We start from the raw sequence: 20309 nt of genomic DNA, 5'->3' as shown, positions 1-20309 counted from the left end.
TGTTGAGTAATACCTGCTGGAATTGAGGTGTCCACCCTGTATGCACCACTGAATGCTTCAATGCTCAAAATCCCCCTTCACTTGCACTCTGACTCATATTTCCCAGGCCCCAAGAAGGAATGATGGTAAGAGAAGGTCTGCTTATGTGTACATCTGTGATTGTTGGCTGTGTCTGTGTGTGTGTAGGTCTGGGAAACACATGAGAATGCGGTTTGCCTTTACCTGTGTGTTCATATTTGTGTCTCAGCAGCGAGCTGCTCTTTTGGAAGATCTTGTCACACAGGTCGCAGGCATACATGCCACTATCGGTCTTCTTCATCTTTTTCCGTGGAGGTCCTGAGTCTGAGTCATTCTGGTCTTCAATGGCAGACACACCCTCTGAGCCAGTGTCCTGCTTCTCCTCCTGGACAATATGACAAATCAGGGATACATTCATACATGGGAAGGAATTCAGAACTATTTAGCAAAAAGCCTCAAAGCATGACTAAGATAATTAGAACACCAGTGAATAGTGTGCATGTGTGTGTGCATAGCAGGAAATGACACCGTGCAATAGTCTACTCATAGTTCTTCCTGACACGTGAACTTGAAATCACTCAGAATTCAGTTTCAAAATCCTTCCCACTGCCTGAACGATATTGAAATGATTCATCACCAAGCAAAGCACTTAGCACACTCATACTCTCCACCTCTGAACATGCCTACACTTTTCTGATTTCACTGGTAGAAACTGTGTGTGAAAAAGGAATGTGATGTAATTATATACACAGAACTTTACAAAGCAAGTCTATGGCAATCCACTTAACTCAAAATCATAATACAACAACAATAAATCAATCAGACAGGCAAAGATGGAGCATTTAAAGAGAATCCAGTGGATCGATAAGGGCTGTGCAGTAAAGTGCAGCCTCATGTCCTCTGGGTGACAGCTGGGGAAGATCACTTACACACACATAGATCCACATCCATCATTACGGCCCCATTAGGTGTCGGCACAATGAAGAACTATTAAGGACTATCATTTTTACAAGGAGCTTCATTCTGACATTTTTATATTTGACTTATTGATTAGATTTTGGATGATTTCATGAGATCTATTATGTGGTTGTAAGTTTGAACAGTGAAACGTGATGCTGATTCCTTTCTCATCTTTAAATTATTTGATTTATTTAAAAAGCAACTGAGCTTTATTCATGCACACACTCAATAGATTTCCACTATTCTCCAAGAGTACATGACGTGTTGCGTAATCTCAGTGTGAGGCGAGTCTATGTGAGTCTGTGTGAGGCCGTTTAAGGTAACGAATGAAATGTTAAAGTCAATGTAAATGTGAGTGTGAATGAACAAAGACTTGTAATCTAAACTGTTGCTAAATGAAGACAAAACAACTCCACACCTTGATTCCATTGAGGTGGATGGTCTTTTCCTGTGTTTCAGTACCAGCGGGGCTGCTTGCTGTAGTGGTGTAGGTGTAGGCCAGCTGGGGGATCAGGATAGTCTGTTTGTTGGCGGTGGTTATTGCCCTCAGGCATGGCATGCGGCTCTGCTCAGTGATTGCCACCAGAGTGGGGAGCTGAGTGGTCATAATGTTGATCAAGTTGGCACTTGGCTGGCTTGCATACAGTGCTCCTGGGCTGGTGTGGCCTCCACCTAGAGCACGGAGTGGTGATGCCTCTTTCTTTGTGCAAGTCAAGTTCAGAGGTTCATCCTGATTGGAAGAACCAGAGGAAGGGGAGAAGCAAATCCAGGCTTTGGCCGTCTCCGCTTCATCTCTGGTGGACTTTGGCAGTGACAGGTCTAGGGGTCCCTCAGTGCTCTGGGGGGGCTGGGCTTGGACAGGACCCCCAGCTGCCAGGTTTAGTGGTGAGGGGGAGGCCGGTGAGCTGTGAGAGCCCTGGACCTCTGCAGGGGTGGCTTCTGTAGGGCTGCCCTGGGTCACAGAAGGGTTTATAGTGGCAATGTCCTCCCCTGCTACAAGAGAGACCACACCGTTAGCTTCACACATATCCTCTTCCTTGGAAGTAGGTGTTGGGGCACACAGGGATATTTGCCCTTCCTGCATTTTGTCAAACCACTTCTTCACCACATGGGTTGGTAAGCTGACTGAGTCAGAGATCTTAGCGAGCTCATCTTTTGTGGGCTCTGCATTTAAGGCAAAGTAGGCCTTGAGCAGAGATAAGAGATTTTTAGGATGGTTACAAAGCCCTCCCTCTGAAAGCAGGGCAGCAACAGCACACTCAGACTTATCAAGGCCTGCTCCATTCAACCTGAGACCATCCTTATTGCAGTGCTTGAGGGCATGGAGTGCTTCTATCCCCCCAGGACAGTTATCACACAGGAGACATGTTTTAGTGGTCTTTCCCTTGTCTGCAACCTCTTTAGCATCATTGCCCTTGGTGCTAAGATCTTCTGGGAGCTTCTGGGACTTGAAAGTCTCAGTTGGAGTCTGAGCTGCTGTGATTGGGTCACGCTCTCTCTTCAGGCTCTGGGCTGTGAGCTGGGCTTGTGCCTGGTTGGGGTCCAGACTGTAGTTGATAATGATCTTTGCATTGCCATCCTGGCCTACAATAGGCAAACTGATGGCTGAGATGAGTTGCTGCTGTGGGTGGTGGAGTGTTCCAGTGGTTAAACCTGAGTTCACCTGCCCCTGGCCTTTGGCATTGTTTTCCAACACCTGGCGAATTACGTTACCATCCACAGCCACTTTGAGAGCATTCTGCAGGTCTGCCAGGTTGATGCTTATTGGGGACACAAGCCCTACAGTGGGAAGGACCACCGCCTGCAATGTGCCCTGCATGGGAGCAACAACACCCCCATTGAAAACTCCACCGTTCATGCCAGTTGACGACGTCATGACTGTGGGCTTGTACTCGTAGTCCACAGGTTCGCTCTTGATGTGGTTGAGGGGAAGCTGCTCCTGCAGGGGTTTGCCGTGCTCCAGCTTGTCTCTGATCTGGGTGTGGAGAGCAGAGGGTGACGAGGGAAGGACCGATGATGGGCACTGGGTCTGTGTTTTGGTGTTTCCAAAGCGTGGTCTGTTGTTGACTGATATGACGCTGATGCACTTTTTACTGCTGATGTGGGAGCTGTAGGAACCCGAGTGGGAGAAACGCTTTTTGCAGTTTGAGCACTCATAGGGTTTCTCCCCTGTAAGAAAACCACAGAGTGTATGACAGAGAGAGAGAGAGAAAGAAAGAGGTGGACATAGAAAGAGAGGGGGGGGGGGAGGAGGGGGAGAGAGAGAGAGAGACATTTCCATTAGTGACTGAAGCTAAATGATGGGGCTAGGCTACGAGCTATAAGGCAGGAAGAAGCTCTAATGCATTTCAATGATGCTTAAATGCTGATGTAATGGGGCCACTGGGAAATGCCCCCTGTAATTGCTGTCCCATGATGCCACAAGAAACACAATTATTGCACATTAAGGAAGAGCACACAATGGAACCAAAATATAATCAAGGATATCTAAATACAAGGAATTGGCTAAAAACATAAATAAAACATAAATATATGTTCAGTGGAGATTGAAACATCTCTGGCTCACGATAAGGATTTACTAGCATGTACACAATCGCATGCACACAACCATGTACACACGCACACACAATGGAATTGCTGCCATGGTGACAGGACTTGTCCACTCACCACTGTGGATGCGGAGGTGCTCCTTCAGATGGTGCTTGTATTTAAATGCTTTGCCACATTCAGTGCACTTGAATTTACGGTTGCCTCCCGACTGTGTGATGTGTCTCTGTCAGATTATAGCAGAAGGGGTCATTCAGTGAGATACACAATGAAAACATAACCTTTGAACCGCTGCTAATTCATGTCACAGTGTCATTAATCAATCAAGGGCAAGGGTTGATGTTTATTTATCATGTGTGGAAGCTTCCATGCAGCAAGCTTCCATGTGGCGTCGGGGATTTAAAATCCCTTTGTCGGTACATAATTATCCCTGTAATCCAGATGTATTCCATTTCTACAATACTAGGTCAGCTGTAGGATTTAAATGATCAACATAAATCCAGCCACATTAAGTATTAAGTCTAACAGTCTAAAAATGAATTTCCATAAACTGGAATTAGAACATTAGCAGTCAAGAATCCTTTGGGGTTTTTTTGCTTAAAGAAATCAACCTCTCTGCTATGTTGGGTCATGATTAGTGTCTAAGCTGCTCTGTACCTGGTCACGGCCGGCCTTGTGGGCTGTCATATGTCTCTCCAGTTGAGTCCGGTACGCAAAGGTGTAGCTGCACTGCGAGCAACTGAAGTTGTCTTCGCTCTTCTCGTGCCTGTACTTTATGTGCTCCTTCAGGGAACTGTAACGCTTGTAGCCGCGGGAGCAATACGGGCAGGTGAGCAGCTGAGAGAAGGCATCAGGGGTTCCTGGGTGAGGACACACGGGGGGGAGAGAGTTGTAATGACATATGTATGAGTGGTGGGGGAAAGAAGAAAAGGGGGTTAAAGCACTGACTCAGTGGGGGGGGATCTTTGATGTTACACATGACCGGCCAAGCTGATAGGTGAGAAAGCCACTCTGCTATTTCACCTATGAGTGAGACATCCTCCCCCACAGGTCAACAAAAAAGGATAAAAGCTAATTAATGAACCATAGTAACACCGACATGTCATTACAAAATAACACTTTAGAGATGTCAGTACAATCAAGCACAACCACTTCAATTTACATGTTTTGATTTTGTACACAAACCACATTAACAACAGCTTTCAAACATCTGACAATTCATCATTGCCTTACCTGTTATGAGCTAAAAGTGTAACAAAAACAACGCCCACATGTCTACAGAAAAAGAAGCCTGCCGTGTCCAAACTGCTGCACAGCTGAGGCTCAGCTCCCACACAGGTAAAGCATTACTTTGTTAACAGGTGATGTATTAAGTTCCCCTGTGGCCAGGTGAGGGCCTCTGGATGGGAATGCACACACATTATCACCCGAGCAGCCGTGAGTCAGTGCTCGCACAGACGTGACAAATTTATTCAGGTGTTGCTATTTCTCTCCCGCCCCCCCACGTCTCAAATCCAAAAGCCTGGGAGCCATAAAGGTCGCGGTGTGTTACATTTAACAAATAGCTGTGTGTGTAATGATGTTACATGAACAGCGTTGATGGGGTGGAGTTAACACCTGAGATGAGAGAGGGAGCAGGTAGAGCCATCACCGGGGGGCAAGTAATTACTGGGTGGGTGCAGTAATGGTGTGGGAGCTCGGTGACTGAGAGCTCTCAGGTGTAAATGATGGACTGGTTTTAGTGCTGCCGTGCTGAAGTGAGACAACTGCAGCATGCTTGTGCACACAGACATTTAAGCAGTAACTGCACCTTGTGGTATTTCTGCAAGGGGATTTACACACAAAGCCATTTTCATAAGCATGTTTGTATTGTCTGTCTGTGTATCTATTATACTAGGGCTGCGACTGCTGATTCCTAATAACAGCAGCTGATGGCAGGCTCATAAATTGATGGTTTTGTTTTTGTTTGACGTGAGATTCATTTCTTGTGATGGACATATTTCAAGACTACAATGTACCATTCTCATCCTGACATGTGGCGTCAGGAGTCCCGTGTCGTTGCGACTCGTCCTCGGGAGCTTCGGGGTAGATGACGGCCGTGTCTCCTTGCTGGAGCATCTCCTCTACCAGAGCATCTGTGCTGACGTCATCCTCACCATCTGACATACACGCCTCCCTCCCTGGGATGGAGCACAAACACACAAACATGCACACAAAAAGAGAATACATTGAGTCATTTGAGTTACATTATTATGACAAAACCATAGAATTTGGGACAATAATGGCACAATCAGTGTAATAATAGATTCACCAGAACTGACTGCCATGTTTACCAGCATGGACAGCACCCTAGAGTGTACAGTGCCAAGGAAAGACAAACATCCTGAATGCTGAGCTTCACAATAGGATAAGAAAACTAATTAGCTTCATAGGCCACAGGTTAGTTAGGCTGCTGTATGAGCATCGAGCTCTTTGTAACAACTGAATGGCAAGAGTGCTATTCACAGTGTTAGGGTTTAGGAGACTGGGACTGATAAAAGGGATAACTCTTGTCATCTCACTCACACACACAAACACACATACACACACACACACACACACAAAACAAAACTTCTCTCAGGAGAGGTGGGGAGGCCTTCAAGCTGTGTTTAATATCGCAGAAACCTGCATCAGTGAGCCAAGTGTGTGTTTGCTCCACATCACATGAGCCCAGTGAGCTAGTCTAACAAGCACTAATTACCAAGCTCATAGGAAATGTAACCTAAGGATGCGCAAAAGCTTCCTTCCCTCTTTCCCTGTCTGCTTCCTGAAGTGGATACCGGAAGGAGTATAACGTGTCAGCGATTAAACTAAAGATTATTCCTCGATGGATATGGTATTGTGCCGATGTGTATCATTACAGACAATAATTACAAGAGGGAAGGAGGGGGGGAGTGTTAGGCTAAAAGCAAAGCTGGGCTGCTGAGGATACTGGGGGTTTGTGTTTATTGGGCAGATGTTTTAAGGATGTGTTTTAGCACTCCCAGCTGTGCGAAGAGTGGAGAATTGTGGTTTGAGGATTGTGTGTGTGTTGAAAGATTAGGGCTGTGTTCTCCCTCAGAGATGGGAACAGGTGTAGTACTTCATGACTCACTCACAGTGATTTTACATGCAGCAGCCCAACCCTGGCTTCCTCTGGTGCACCTCAACAAAACCATGAAACAATGTGAGCACACAGTCATTTGTTGCTATGGTTAAACCTCTCCCACACAGAGGTTGTCTATTAGTGAATCCGTCTCTCTCTCTCTCCCTCTCTCCGCCTCCTCCCTCCCTCCCTCTCTCTCTCGCTCTCTCTCTTTCTCGCTCTCTCTCTCTGTGTGCGTGTAATGCAGCAGGTGTTGAGAATGTTGGACTATGAAAGTTATTCCACAGCACAGAGTTCACAGTTCTATTGGTCATTGACAACAGGCGTGTTGTTGCATGTGCAGGACAGCAGTTATCTGAGATTCATTGTGTTATCATGCACACTTTTGTCTGTACTGCCATTAAGAGAAAATTTGTAATAGCACACGTGTTTTTATGGAAGACAAACAACATTTAGATTAGATTGTATAACTGTTTATTCATTGGGAAAAAAAGAATACAGTACTGCGACACTGTCAACTCTATTTTACAGTAAAAACAAAAAAAACAATAAAAGCAAAAACAATTACAGTAACATAAACTTTACAGTAAAAACAGAACTACATTTTAGTGCTTGGGCAGCGTCTTTCTACTTTTCTGCTACATTTGGCCGCAGAATTTCGTCAATATCCTATCTAATGTCTTTGTTGGCAAGACGGCGCTGATAAAACCTTTTAGAGTGCCTCGTCCACCGTGACACTGCTGGGCCGTAATGTAATTGCAAGAGAAAATGGAGCTCTTTCAGCTGTGAAGTAACGAAAGTAATATATTTGCTGTTGTAAATATTATGTATGTATAAGTATATGGTTATTTAGATATTCTTATAATCCAGTGGTTCCCAAACTTTTTCTGCAGGGCCCCTCTTTTGTAGATAAGAAAATCTACGCGCGCACACACACACACACACACACACACACACACACCTTTAGCTTCCAATCTCCTCTGGATTTTATTTTAAACATTGCAATTCATAAAACTGCAACTTATTATTTAACAAAACAAAATAAATAATAAAGTGACAAATCACCTTTACAGTGGAATTATTAAAAGTCTAACGGTGTAATACTGTGTAACTTTTACTATGTTCTCTCTTGTCGCGCCCTCCCACTGCAATACCTCTGCGCCCCTAATCTCTCTTACAGTTAAAATGCTTATTCTGGATGACACAGTTGACCTTTAAAGGTTAGGCTGAACAGCTCCTCCATCTTGAGCGAGTGTTAGACCTTTGCTCTTCTGTCTCTGTCCACGACCCCGTCCTTTGTTACCAATCACAACCTCTCAGGCCGGCTACATGTTGTCAGAAGCTGCCATTCAAGGTTTCTACGCTGCTTTATATGTAGTGGTAAGGAGATTATCATTTGTGTTGCAGTGCTACTCGCTACTGAGGCTACTACAGAGACCTGCTGAATTGATTGATTGATCTGCATTTGTTGTAATAAGCAGTGTTGTGTAATCAAAGAATAGGGAATGTTTGCTGCTTCGTCTGGGTAAATATACCTGGGTAAATCAATTCACAATCACGTTACGAGGTGTAAGCGTATGCCGATTTGAATGTTTATGTAAATGTCCCGAGTGTCTCACCCCTCTCGCCTCAAAGGCATCCAAACAAACAGACACACCTCTAGGCTACTAAATGTCGAGCATGTGTGCAAAGTACTTTCCCAGATGGGGGTCTGTGGTGCAAAGGTATGACAAATTGTTGTTTTCTCTTCCTTTGTGTGTGTGTGAGAGTGTATGTATGTGTGCACACCCGCGTGTGTGTGTGTGTGTGTGTGTTTGTCTCTCTCAGCTCTTTGTTAAATACAGACTGAGGCCAGAAGGGTTCAAGACCTAGCTGAGGTGGCTCCGTGTTATCAGGCTGCTCCCCTGAGGCGAAACATCACACAGGCCATTTATGTGACACGGGGATGTGAATGCAGCACTGCTCAAAGGCGTGGCTGTCATGGGACTTTGGATTTCAGTTTTACAATTTAATAGAGTCCTATTATGGTATTGTTTGAAAAAGAAAATCAGCAAACCCCTATTTCTCTTTCCCTCCACTCCCTCCATCGTCTGGTTTGGATGACTTTGGCCCCCATAATTTTAGCCGGTCTAAATGTAATTTCCATCTCTAGAATCATTTGTTTGTCCTTGGATTGATGTGTGTATTCACTGAACTAAAGTAAGTATGATTGTATGAGATACAATTTTATTGAGAGAACAAGATCCAATAAATAAACCAGCCAGTTCCTACTTACTGCACCAACTCTGAGCTGCTCCCGTACTACATAATCAAAGGAGTAAATGAGTAATGACAGCAAGCAGGGGGCCATGATACCATATAATCAAGTGGAATGGCTGAGAACAAGAGAAACAGAGTCTCAGGCACTTCAAAAAGGGAAAGGAACGGAGTAGAAACGAGATAGCAAAGTGCTGCAAAACCACCTTTTGGATTTGGAGAGAAGCAGGCGCAGGAGGTGGGGTGCTGAGGCTTTAATTTGAAGCACTGAGTAGAAGATTAGTGGGTGGTGGTTGCTTTTCAAGGCTACACTAGACTTCTCTGTTCCAGGGAGTTAACCAAGCAACAGAGAGGGGGATGTAGGGAGAGAGTGCTAAAGAGAGAGGGAAGAGGGGATGAGAGATAAGAGAAGTGTGCTTGTTTAGAGAGAGGCAGGACTGCAGCTTGGTCCGTGTTTCACCAGTCCTGTCTGGTGCCTGAGAGTGACAGAAGAGGTGGTGCCTGATATATGAGATGGTGTGTGTCTGTGTGTACATGTGTGTGCATGAGCATGAGTGAAAGCTAAAGAGAGCCCTCTGAGCTGTTTCAGTATAACTCATGCTTTTGAAGTGTTTAATGCGCTCGAGCTCTGGCCCAAACCAATGACATTATTCTTCCTCCAACCTTCCCTTTCTGTGAGGCGGTGCACATGGAGAGAGCAACAGGGTGGGATAATGGTGGAAATGACAGCACAGCCTAGGGGAATAGGTGGTGAATCTGTGTGTAGGTCTCTTTCTGTGTGTACTGTATGTCTGTTAGTTCAACTCTGAAAGTGTCCAAACTGAAACTGAGTCATCTCACCCAAGAGGAATTTCTAAAATACCCACACTGTACCGAAAGTGATGGCTGCTGCACATTTTCACATTGTATTAACTTGGCCTCTTGCTTAATCAAAGCACCCTCCCTCCCCCACAGTCTTCCACGTCTCCAACCGATGAAGACATTAAGCCAAAATCTACTAGCAGTGACATTACAAAACAAACAAAGTTGCGGCTAAAGTCTCAAGTCAAAGCATCAGGTTACATTACATGTGGGCCTGTCCCACTTTATTCCACATACTGTACTTGGACCTACAACAACACACATAAACCCACACACAACTTAACGATATATACACAGGCACACGAGGCCTTGGCCCCAGGTTGAAACACCGACATCTTTCAACACCCCCAATTGTTGTGTTTGGGAGCAGTGCGGGGACAACTCCCCCTTCCTGTGTGGGGGGAGTTGTCTCTGATGTCACTTCCATGGGGCTTGGGGTAAAAAGAAGTTCACAGCAGCCCCACCAATGCCCACCAGTGCCATAAAGCTCACAGTGGGCTCTTTGGTCAAAGGGCTATTTTCTCTACTTGAAGGTCTCTCTGTGTTGTCATTGTCTTTGTTTAATATCACGTTTCCTGCCTTAGTTAAAAACCCACTGTGTGTAGTACCTGTTTCCTTACACTCTGCGTTTCACAATGAGACAAAGCCTGGTGCTTAACTGCATACAGATGTCAGTGAAACATTTCTTAACTTAGCCCACGTCACATCAGCTGAGGTCAAAATGAGACGACTCCACAGCAGCGGCCAAACAATTGACGTCGCAAAAACAAAGAAACACGTTAGTTACCATTAGAAACAGCCTAACAATGGCACATCTAACGGTGAGAGTAGACACACACTGCAAACATATACCCATCATAACTGTTGTATTGTAAAAATTGAGTCTACAAATCTCTTAATTCTTGAAATAAGTGGAAAATCTGCCATTAGGGGTGAATTTCCCCAGTTCCATTTGTTTATGTAGCAGATGATACTGCTGTATTCATGTGATTCAGTACGGATATGATATAATACACAATGTTCCCTGTGTACTTGATCTCACCTTCGTCCCAACAAGGTTCCTCGGGGTGCTTGTCCTCTAGCAGGGTGCTGTTGCAGTCGGCCCCCTGAGCCAGGGTGCCTTCCTCCTCCACGATGTGCAGCTTGTCCTCATCATCTGAGTCTGATCCGGCCTCCACCACATTACTGTAGTTGGTCACTACACAAGGACAAGAGGGGGGGGGAAAGGTTCAAATGTAAACGCAGACTAAATTATGAGAGCAGCATTTTCTTCTCTATGTAGACAGTAGGTCGTGGGCTGCACTGCTGAAACTCCCTCACCTCACACCACCTGCATACACACGCTGAAAATGCATTGCTAGCACCAAAATGTATTTCCTCTATTTACGCGCAGCCATCTTTGTGGCTGCAAAAGTGTTTTGGAGAGAGACGCCGTAGCTGTGAGAATCCTGGCCATTAATTTCAATCAATGAGAATTGTTTTGGTGAGGAACTTTTCATTCTGTCTTCATTGTGCAGGCCGATACATCTGGTTGGTATTTATACTGAACATGCAGGGTTCAGGTGACAGTGGGAGGACAAGCAGGAGGATGAAGGGTGTGGAGGTTGAGAGAGAAGCAGTGTTGAGTTGTTCATAGGGTCAACACTGTCATGCCACAGCTGGAAAACCCTTCCAGGGTTTATCAAAGAGGGTTTTTCAAGCTCATTCAGTTTATCCCATTCTTTTGTGTTACTAATACGTGCCACCACGTTCTGGTTTTCGAGAGATACATTCAGCTCAGCCAGCCATGAAACTAATATTCTGTGCCTGTGAACTGTGAAGAAAACCAATCTAGTCAAAGAAATTAAATGTGTATTTTTTTCAAAGAAAACATTTGTACAATATTGAAAATTAAAGCCTATTTTTGGTTCATACTAATCATTAACTTCCAAGCTTAGTTAGTAGTTAAAAACTACTGAAACAGGGCTGTGTTCCTTTTCCTATCTTCATTCTCCCTGTCCTGTCTTACACCACCTCTCTCCCCTTTCCTGCCCCTCTTTTATGTCAAAGCTTCTCTGCCTTGTGATGTATTGTGTTTTCTCCAGCCTAAGATGAGTGCGTCACTTCACTGTGAAACAGGAGGTACTCTGGGATGAGTCTGAGAGGCTGTTTAGAGCTACAGTCACTCAGGTGGGGAGCTGAGGTCAGCCATTACAAAGGTACAGGCTCCGTGGGGAGGGCCCCGAGAAAATTATCCACTATAAAGGTGTAGAGTGAAAATCAATGCACTGGTGTGCAAAGAGGTGGCAACTGCAAGCAGGACAATAAAAAAGGGAGATGTAGAGACAACGGAGTACGGAGGTGAGACAATGGGTAAATGACAAGAAGTAAACGACGGGTGAGGAGAATATTTCTTCCTGTGCCAAATGGGTGTCTGTTGAAAAAGTGTGTGTTCCAACAGGAGATGTAACACCTTGCATCAAGAAAGTGGAGCCTTCTGGCTGACCGACTGAGCGTTTGGGCAGCTGGCCTCATTAGCACTAGCATGCTAGTATATAACAGGAGGACAACTCCTACGCCTCTGACGGGGCATTGGCTGGTTGGAGGACGTAAAGAGCTCACTTGTGAAAGCTTTCTTTTCAGCACAGGATGCAGTGTGTTGGGCACCTTTGACATTATACCATGTAAACATGGCTTTTGGCACAGCATGAACCTTTACAATACCCTCCCAAATGCAAACATTCCATGGAAATGTGTAATAGAAGACAATGTAAGTTAGAAATAGCATTCATTACAGCTATTACAGCTATTACGAAGGCTATTTCCCACTCCTTTGCCTTTAACATGTCTCATATTTATTGTTTCTACAAATACTACCAACTTTTAAATTAAGTGAATGTTAACAACATCACAATTTCTTCACTTCTGTTTTCCATTGCAATTGACAATATCCTGATAGTCCACGAACTTTTGATCCTGAGTGTATGCTGAGTGCTCAGTATAACAACATTTATACAGGTTGAGTCCAAGCATGGCAGACTATAACAGGTGAACGCATTCTGCTTCCAAGTGACCTATTCTTGACAAAATAATCAATGCATAAATACTTGGGTTAGATGAAGCCTATTTATATGTTATTTACTCTTCACCTACAAGTCTGTACAACATTCAACTTGATCCCTCCGAGGTGACCGGGGTTCCAAAATAAACCCTTGGTAAGCACCTTGGAACGTACTAGGATTTCTCCACCCTTCACCCACTGTTACCCTCTTTATACCTTCAAAATTCCCAAATTATATTGAAAGACAGGCAGTAGCAAGCAGCCCATGTCAGTCACATCAATATATATATATTTTATATTTTGTAATTTTACTGAATGCATGGTCTTTATTGGTTGTGCTTGTTGTTCTTGTTTTAACTTGCACTGTTGTCAGTAGCAGCACTTCTAATCTCGTAATACTTGTACAATGACAATAAAGGTTTTCTATTGTATTCTACTCTACCTAAACATGGCTGTTATTGGAGAGGACTGTGTTGTTATGACACCTGTCAGGCTGCATGAGTAACTGGCAGAGGAATGGGAAACTGGGTGGGACACTCGGGGGATCAGTTCATTCTTACACCCCAAACTGGGGCCCTAGAAGGATCACTTCGGTGTCTTCACTGATCCGAGAGTTACAACATGAGGAATCTCATTTCTTGCAGTACAGTTTCTGTCTTGACAATGCAGTTGAATGTAGACAACAACATAACAAGTACAACATGAGATCAGATCCCTTGTCAATAATAGAAAGGTAAACAAAATTAACTAGTTTTCTTTTATTGTCTAAACTCACAGGCACATATATCTAAATCAAAAGTTGACTGATGAAAAAGAGATACTTCAGTGGTTTAATGTCAGGAGTGTTTTTGTAACAGCAGATTGCTTGATTTGTGCGCTCATACAACGAGGCATGCCAGATAGGATAACAGTATCACAACCTCTGTGGGAGGAAGCTATCTTTGTGCTGTGAGGCCCTAAAGGTGTCACTGACTGGCTTAATAACTCAGCTTTAGAAAGAGGACACAGAGAAACATATAGAGCCTGTGAACAAACATATTACAGTCTGAAGTGAGCTTTTATCTTGATTTATTACCTATAAGAACATCTGTTTGGAACCCCAACCCTATACATCTTAGGTGCCGGCCGACAGCACCATACTAGAAAGTGTAGGAGGTATGTCTGGAATGTCCAACCCAAACACTTTCTCTGAGTTTGGGATTTAAAGAAACAGATCAAAGAGTGCTCTCTCTCTCTGTTGCTAATTTCAGTTAAGTGACATACATTCAGGGGCCTTCAGTTGTTCTGTTTGTCATTAGATAGAAGTCTGACTCAACATGAGCAGCAACAACTATTTGTTTGCCGTTCTCCCTGTCTTCTATCTCTATATTTAGCCTTGGTATGGACTCCCTCATTGAGGTACACCACTTATCTCATTCAGAGCTCAGGGCAGGGCAAGTAGTGGTAAAAATACCACAGGAATCCTCAAAGAGTACAGACCCTGCCCTCAAACAGTCTACCACTGCGTCTCTACGTTGCCATTTTCTCAGGGAAGCCAACCACTATGAAAATCCCCAAAGTGAATCAAAGCTGTCCCTTTCCAAAACCTAAAGTATGCCGTTTCAAGGTGAGGTACTTCATTCAGTGCTGAGGTAAACGCTGCTGATTTGTTTAAAACAACAGCCTTCCCAACACAGGAAGGTCAGGAAGGTTAACTCACATGCTGATAAGAAAACAAAAGAATGGGGGATTTTTATATTTAACTCGTACACAGGTTGTCTGAAACATGCTCGGCCATTTAAGTCAGGCTGCTTGGTTGTAGTACTTGAGAGACATAAATGCAACTCAGTGGCCGGTACATACAGACCAATCAGCTAGCTGTAGAGTTAGCTGTAGGGTACTAGGGGGTCCCAGGAGACTTTACGAGTGAGCTTATCTCAGTGCCAAGACTCTCCACAAGTCTCTGCCAACCATACCAGAGAAGGCCAGTCACAGCTAGGATCAGTTATATCCTGGACAACTTTTTTCACAGCTACATAGCACAGCACTCAGTTCTATGTCTATTAAAACATCATATTTGTCTTACTCATTGTTCTAATTTAGGCTGGAAAGACAATCAACTAGCATTGACATCAAGTAAAAGTAGCACCCAGCACCGTGTTGTAGTAACCTGTGCCTCAATGTTCAGTTATTTACATTATGATTGATTGTCTAGGCAGTTCATTCAATCAGTAGCAATAGCAATTCAATACTAACAAAGACAATTGGTTAAGATTATTCCGTCAAAATCATGACCTTCAACAACCTGTGGAACAGAGCTTTTCATAGGTATCATTTGGAGGGGAGCTCAAAGACAAAGGGCTCTTGTCTTCCTAATGACGCAGATCGAGGTTTTACCACTAGAGCTAATGGGCCTCTGTGGGTCACTCATGTCCCATCTGATGAGCACTTTCTATGATAACACTAAGGCTAATGGGGGATATTGTTCTCTTAATCTGCATGATGGTACTTCATAGTGTAAAAGAAGTCAGTGGGTGTTAATGAGTCTTAGGAAAAAAACGTAAAACTTAACTGCGCCTCGGAGTGTGGATGTTTTTTCAAAAATAAAGGAGAAAAGAAATTAGTTAGTCTGTATAGAGGCTATGACCTCATTTGCTTATTAGGCTGTGCACTTTCAATTCTCTGGGTTAGACCTAATGCCACTCCTATGCCTTATTGATACGCAAATAATGCTGTGCAATTTTTACTGAGGGAAAGTCTCTCATACAAAGTGTAGTGGCAGCAGTGGATGGGATTTCTCTCCAGGCCTAATGAGCATGCTGATGAGCCACACGCATTCTGTTAAAACTGGCTGTCCTCAGAGACTTACTGCTCCTGGCTCCTCTCAGCTCTTCTAAATAAGGCCAGGTGGGCTGGTATGGATTGAACGTGTGATCACAGCACACACACACACAAACACACACACACACACACACACACACACACACACACACACACACACACACACACACACACACACACACACACACACATACTGTACGTTCCAACAGCAATGCCCTGGTTGAGTTTACACTAGGCTCCAAAGCCCTGTTTATGTTGGAGGTGAGACAGCCCCATCCAAGGTAATAACAACGGTACACCTAAGTGAGAATGAAAATTGCGTGCATGTTAGTGTGCATTGTATATTAAGCCGTTAAAAGATATGCCTGGGATGTAAAAAGCTTTCCTTCATTATTAGTTGTCACATGGCATTGCCTTGTCTTTCTGTTCAATTCCAATTCAAGTCAGTTCAAATTTATTTATACTGTGCCAAATCACAACAAAGTGATAATTTCAAAGCCCAACATTCCCCCATGAGAAGCACTTGACCAGAGCGGCAAGGAAAAATTCCCCTTACACTGGAAGAAACCTCAGGCAGAACCGGGCCCTGGGTGGGCGTTCATCTGCCTTGACCAGTTGGGTTTAAGAGAAACAGAGAGGAGAGAGAAAGATAGAGAAACCCGCCATAACTCGGCGGGTATGTGGTGCGAGAATGCCTACCCAGCCCACCTCACTGGCTATATACCGTACAGACAGGTGTCAGTAACGTGAGAGGTAGGCTCAAAGGAGAAGAAAAAAGACTTTAGAAGAGGAAACATCTGCTGCCAATTTTGGTAATCCCAGAAAACCTGCAGCCATGCTTCTGGAAACCACTTCCCCTTCTGTTCCCAGTAATACAGTTGATCTGTCACATATTCTACACCTCAGTCAAAAGGATTATTACTTTGCTTTTAAAATGGCCCAACAGAGCTTTTAAGTTGCTAAATGTCAACTGGGGCCTCTTGGTAAGTAAGTCGAGGCAAAGTTGATTGAGTCTCCTCTGACAGGCCCAGCTGATCTGATTCATTTAATCTAACAATGCTATAATAAAAATCCATACACTGATTTTGGTTCATTCAGTCACTGAACTGCTGAATTTTGCATTATTAGCCAAATAACTGGGATTTACATATGAATGATTATTATTGGTGTACCAGCCACAGTAACAATAAAGATTACCCTTGATATTGTTTAATATTATTCAGTCAGTGACATACAAGTGATGACTCCAATGGAAATGACCTCAAAAACAGAAACACAACCAAAAATCCAGGCAAACATCAGCACACACCTGGGTAAACAGATATTTCCCTTCTGTGAGCACAGTATGTGAAAGCTTGCAACCATGTAGATGCTCTGTTTGACCAAAAATTAAATTTGCCCCAAACTTACAGAAAATGATCCTTGTGTCATGTAGATGCTGTTTTTGAAATTTTGGAACTCTAGCTATTAATTTCACCAAGATATAAGCCAACCTGCTTGTGTTGAACAGGTCTATATTAGGTTAGTATAGCAGAGGGCTGTTGCATTCTAGGAGCAGGTGACTGGACATTCCTGTCTGCATTAGGCTTGACAGTTTACTGAGCAGGGAGAAATACTCTATCCCAGGAGGAGGCAGGGCCACTTACTGCTCTGGAAAATCTCACTAAATCTTGCTTACCTTTGGGTCCACCTTAATGCACAGGTCTGTGGCTGCGCAAGGGATTCAACACTGTAGTTCATGAAAGAGTCTGAACAACATCACTGTCACATACAATTCATCACCCCACAGTAATCAAGGGCCGTGATGTATGTAGAATATACACTACTTTCTAATGTAGATGAATACAAAGCTTAACAGGATACAGCCCAAGATGTGCGCACACAAACACATAAAGGGATCGGAAAAGGTAAAACAGAGGGGAACGGTAGTAAGGTGGGAGGAGAGAACTGCTAAATGGCTTCAAAAGATGAAGCTGGCCTGTCACATGCAATGATCATCTGAGCTGAAAACTCGCCCCAGGGAGGGAGTGTCACAAACTGTCAGAGAGACTGAGAGTCACAGAGACGGAAAGGAGAGATAAAAGATTGACAGAGGGGAAGTTAGTGCTTTTGAAAGACAAAAATGAAGTGAATAACAATAAAACAGCAGGGAAGGAGGGAAGGTAAAAAGGTTTAAAAGAAAGACAACAATGATGTGACAGATAAGGAGAATAAGAAAGGGAGAGAATGAGAGCAGAGTGAAGGAGTGGAGAGAGAGAGAAAGGAAGCAATAAACAGAAACAGACAGAGCACATGAGTGGAGATGATGGACAATAATAACACTGAGGCTACATGGTGTGTGTGTGAGTGGAAGGGGAGGGGGGGGGGGCAATCTCTGGTTGCTGGCTCCTCAGTAAAGGTCAGGTGTTGACATTGTGGCCTGACAGATGAATCACTGAGGGTAGAAGGCCGTAGGGCGACAAGCAGCACCCTAATACACACACACACACACACACACACACACACACACACATATTCAGTTGGTTGGACAGGTGGAAGTGCAAAAATAACCCAGAAGTGAGTTTTTGTTTGTTGGCTGGATCTAATTTTACAACCATTGCAAGTTTGCCATTTATAGCAATCAGCAGGTCAGCACACCTCAATGAAGCTCTGGCCAAGGATCCACCTTGACAGCCCACTGCAGCTTCACTCAATCTGACACTAACATGCTGAGGTGCAGAGAGAGCTGTTTCTTTAGAGTGAAAATCGTGTGCTTTGTGGCATTTTGACAACAACTGACAAATCCCTCATTTCTCCAGAATGTCAGCTCTGTCACAAGACTCCTGAGGCCAAACACACTGGACAAGCCCTGACACACATACACACACTCAGCACAAACAAATTACACACACACACACACACCCACACACACACACACACACACACACGCTCAAACACTTCCTCTGGAGTAGAGAAAGAGGTTAATGCCGTAAACTTTCATCTACAAAAGCTGTTTTGTCACCTCAGTCCTTCAACAACAGCCGTCCTTAGCCCCCTCCTGAGGCAGAGCCAGTAGCCTTTCACCCTGTGATCAAGCATGGTCACCCCCCAACCCCCTGCCTTATGACACCAGTCTCCAGGGTGAATACAGCTTAGGGGCATTCAACCAGTTTAGCTCACACCATTCCCACTCTGCTATATGTAGCTAAACGACACATGGCCTGTTGGATGGACAGGTGAGAAGCATACATGTTGCACCAAGAGACGAAAAGAAAATGATGGGTCTGTGTGTGTATGAGTGTGTTCATCTGGTCTATCATCCCTCTTTCTTTGACCACAACAGTCAGCGAACAGCTCTACACTTGGCTGTGGCTTACACACAAACTATGATTTGTGGAACAGGGGGCGGACAGATGAAGAATCACAGAGTGAGTGAGCGGCGCCGTAGTTGCAGTGCTGATGGGCATGCAGCGAAAATGGCTGAGGCAGCAGGTAAATGCACGTCGCTGCATATTGATGTATTGATGCTTCTCTTTTGTCCATTACACCCAGAGCTGCTAGGATGGTGCGTGGGTGTGTGTCTGGTTGCCACCGGTCTCCGCGAGACCATTAGTTCACTGTGTCAGAAATCGAAGACTGGTATCGACAATCCAGCTGAGGTCGTCAATAGGCACAGATCTCTCACTCCCCTCCACCATCAATGGTAATGGCTCGACAGTGAATCAAACATTGCTGCTGTGGGGACTTTACTCTGTGATGAAGTTAACCTCCTCTTTCTGTTTTAGTGTCATTTCATATCATAAACACAGAGAAAATTGGTTTTGACTTCAAATGAGCAAGAAATCTCCACAGATTGATTGTTAAATTGATTATAGATACAAATCTGATACTGATGTCCGTTTCTGACTGAACGCTATACTATTTGTCTGTATACACTGATGGGATTAATAGGATTCGCTTCCAAAAGGAATATTGTAGGAGCACAGGGCGTTCCAATGACATAACCTATGTCTGTTACTGAAACTAGAGTTTTAGCTGTAACTGCAAAGACATGCTGTTCTTCACTAAACTTGCATTGGGTAAGACGTCAGTTTTGTCCTCCGTGAGGCTCAAAGACGGCCCAGCTACAGACCAGCTGGGCCTGTGTCTCTACATTACAACAAACAGGGCGGGGGGACAACCATTAGCCAAGCAATCATTGGACTGGACTCCTGGGACTATCCCATGTGACATCACCCAGAATGTGAAGTCATTCAGCAAGGAACAGACAGATGTTTTCGGTATAGATACGCCCTTCTTCTTCTTTCTTAAGACCCCCAAGTAGAAACACTTCAAACCCTCATCTGGCCATCCTAATAACTCTGAAAAGATTCAGACAAGCTCTGCTAGTTCGTTTGCCCTAGTACGCAAATAGCAAATCCATCCAATCCAATCTATAAGTAAACTCTAAGGTTATATGAGATACTGGCAGAAAGTTAGGGGTGAAGATCCTGGTTTGGTTTTGATCACATTTACTAGTGAATGCCTATATCAGATATATTGATATAGGCATTCACTAACTTCCCATAATGCTATGCCAGTGTTACGTCGCATTGAAAAGACAGATTTACTTTTCTTGTTTGATTCACGGACGTAATGGCTGTATCCAAATGTGCTGACTCCAAACTTGGGCAAGCTGGGGGAGCACATTATGGACTCTGACTT

General features: G+C 44.2%; 1 protein-coding gene across 1 annotated transcript in view; it reads right to left on the bottom strand.

Annotated features, from left to right (window-relative positions):
- The window catches only part of zeb1b (zinc finger E-box binding homeobox 1b), a 44621-nt gene that overhangs the window by 3369 nt on the left and 20943 nt on the right, over positions 1–20309 (bottom strand). The window contains exons 2-7 of the mRNA XM_076158113.1: positions 10809–10964; positions 5544–5705; positions 4183–4385; positions 3646–3751; positions 1397–3147; positions 223–403 (exon numbers count right to left, since the gene is read on the bottom strand). Coding sequence (XP_076014228.1) covers positions 223–403; positions 1397–3147; positions 3646–3751; positions 4183–4385; positions 5544–5705; positions 10809–10964 — 2559 coding nt within the window. The remainder of the gene's footprint in view (positions 1–222; positions 404–1396; positions 3148–3645; positions 3752–4182; positions 4386–5543; positions 5706–10808; positions 10965–20309) is intronic.

This window comes from Genypterus blacodes, unplaced genomic scaffold (assembly GCF_046128005.1).
Source record: "Genypterus blacodes isolate CSIRO-AG114 ecotype Tasmania unplaced genomic scaffold, CSIRO-AGI_Gbla_v1 ptg000076l_1, whole genome shotgun sequence".
In the NCBI taxonomy this organism is placed as follows: domain Eukaryota; kingdom Metazoa; phylum Chordata; class Actinopteri; order Ophidiiformes; family Ophidiidae; genus Genypterus; species Genypterus blacodes.
Note: the sequence above shows the minus strand (reverse complement) of the source record. Positions and strands in the feature narration are given on the sequence as shown.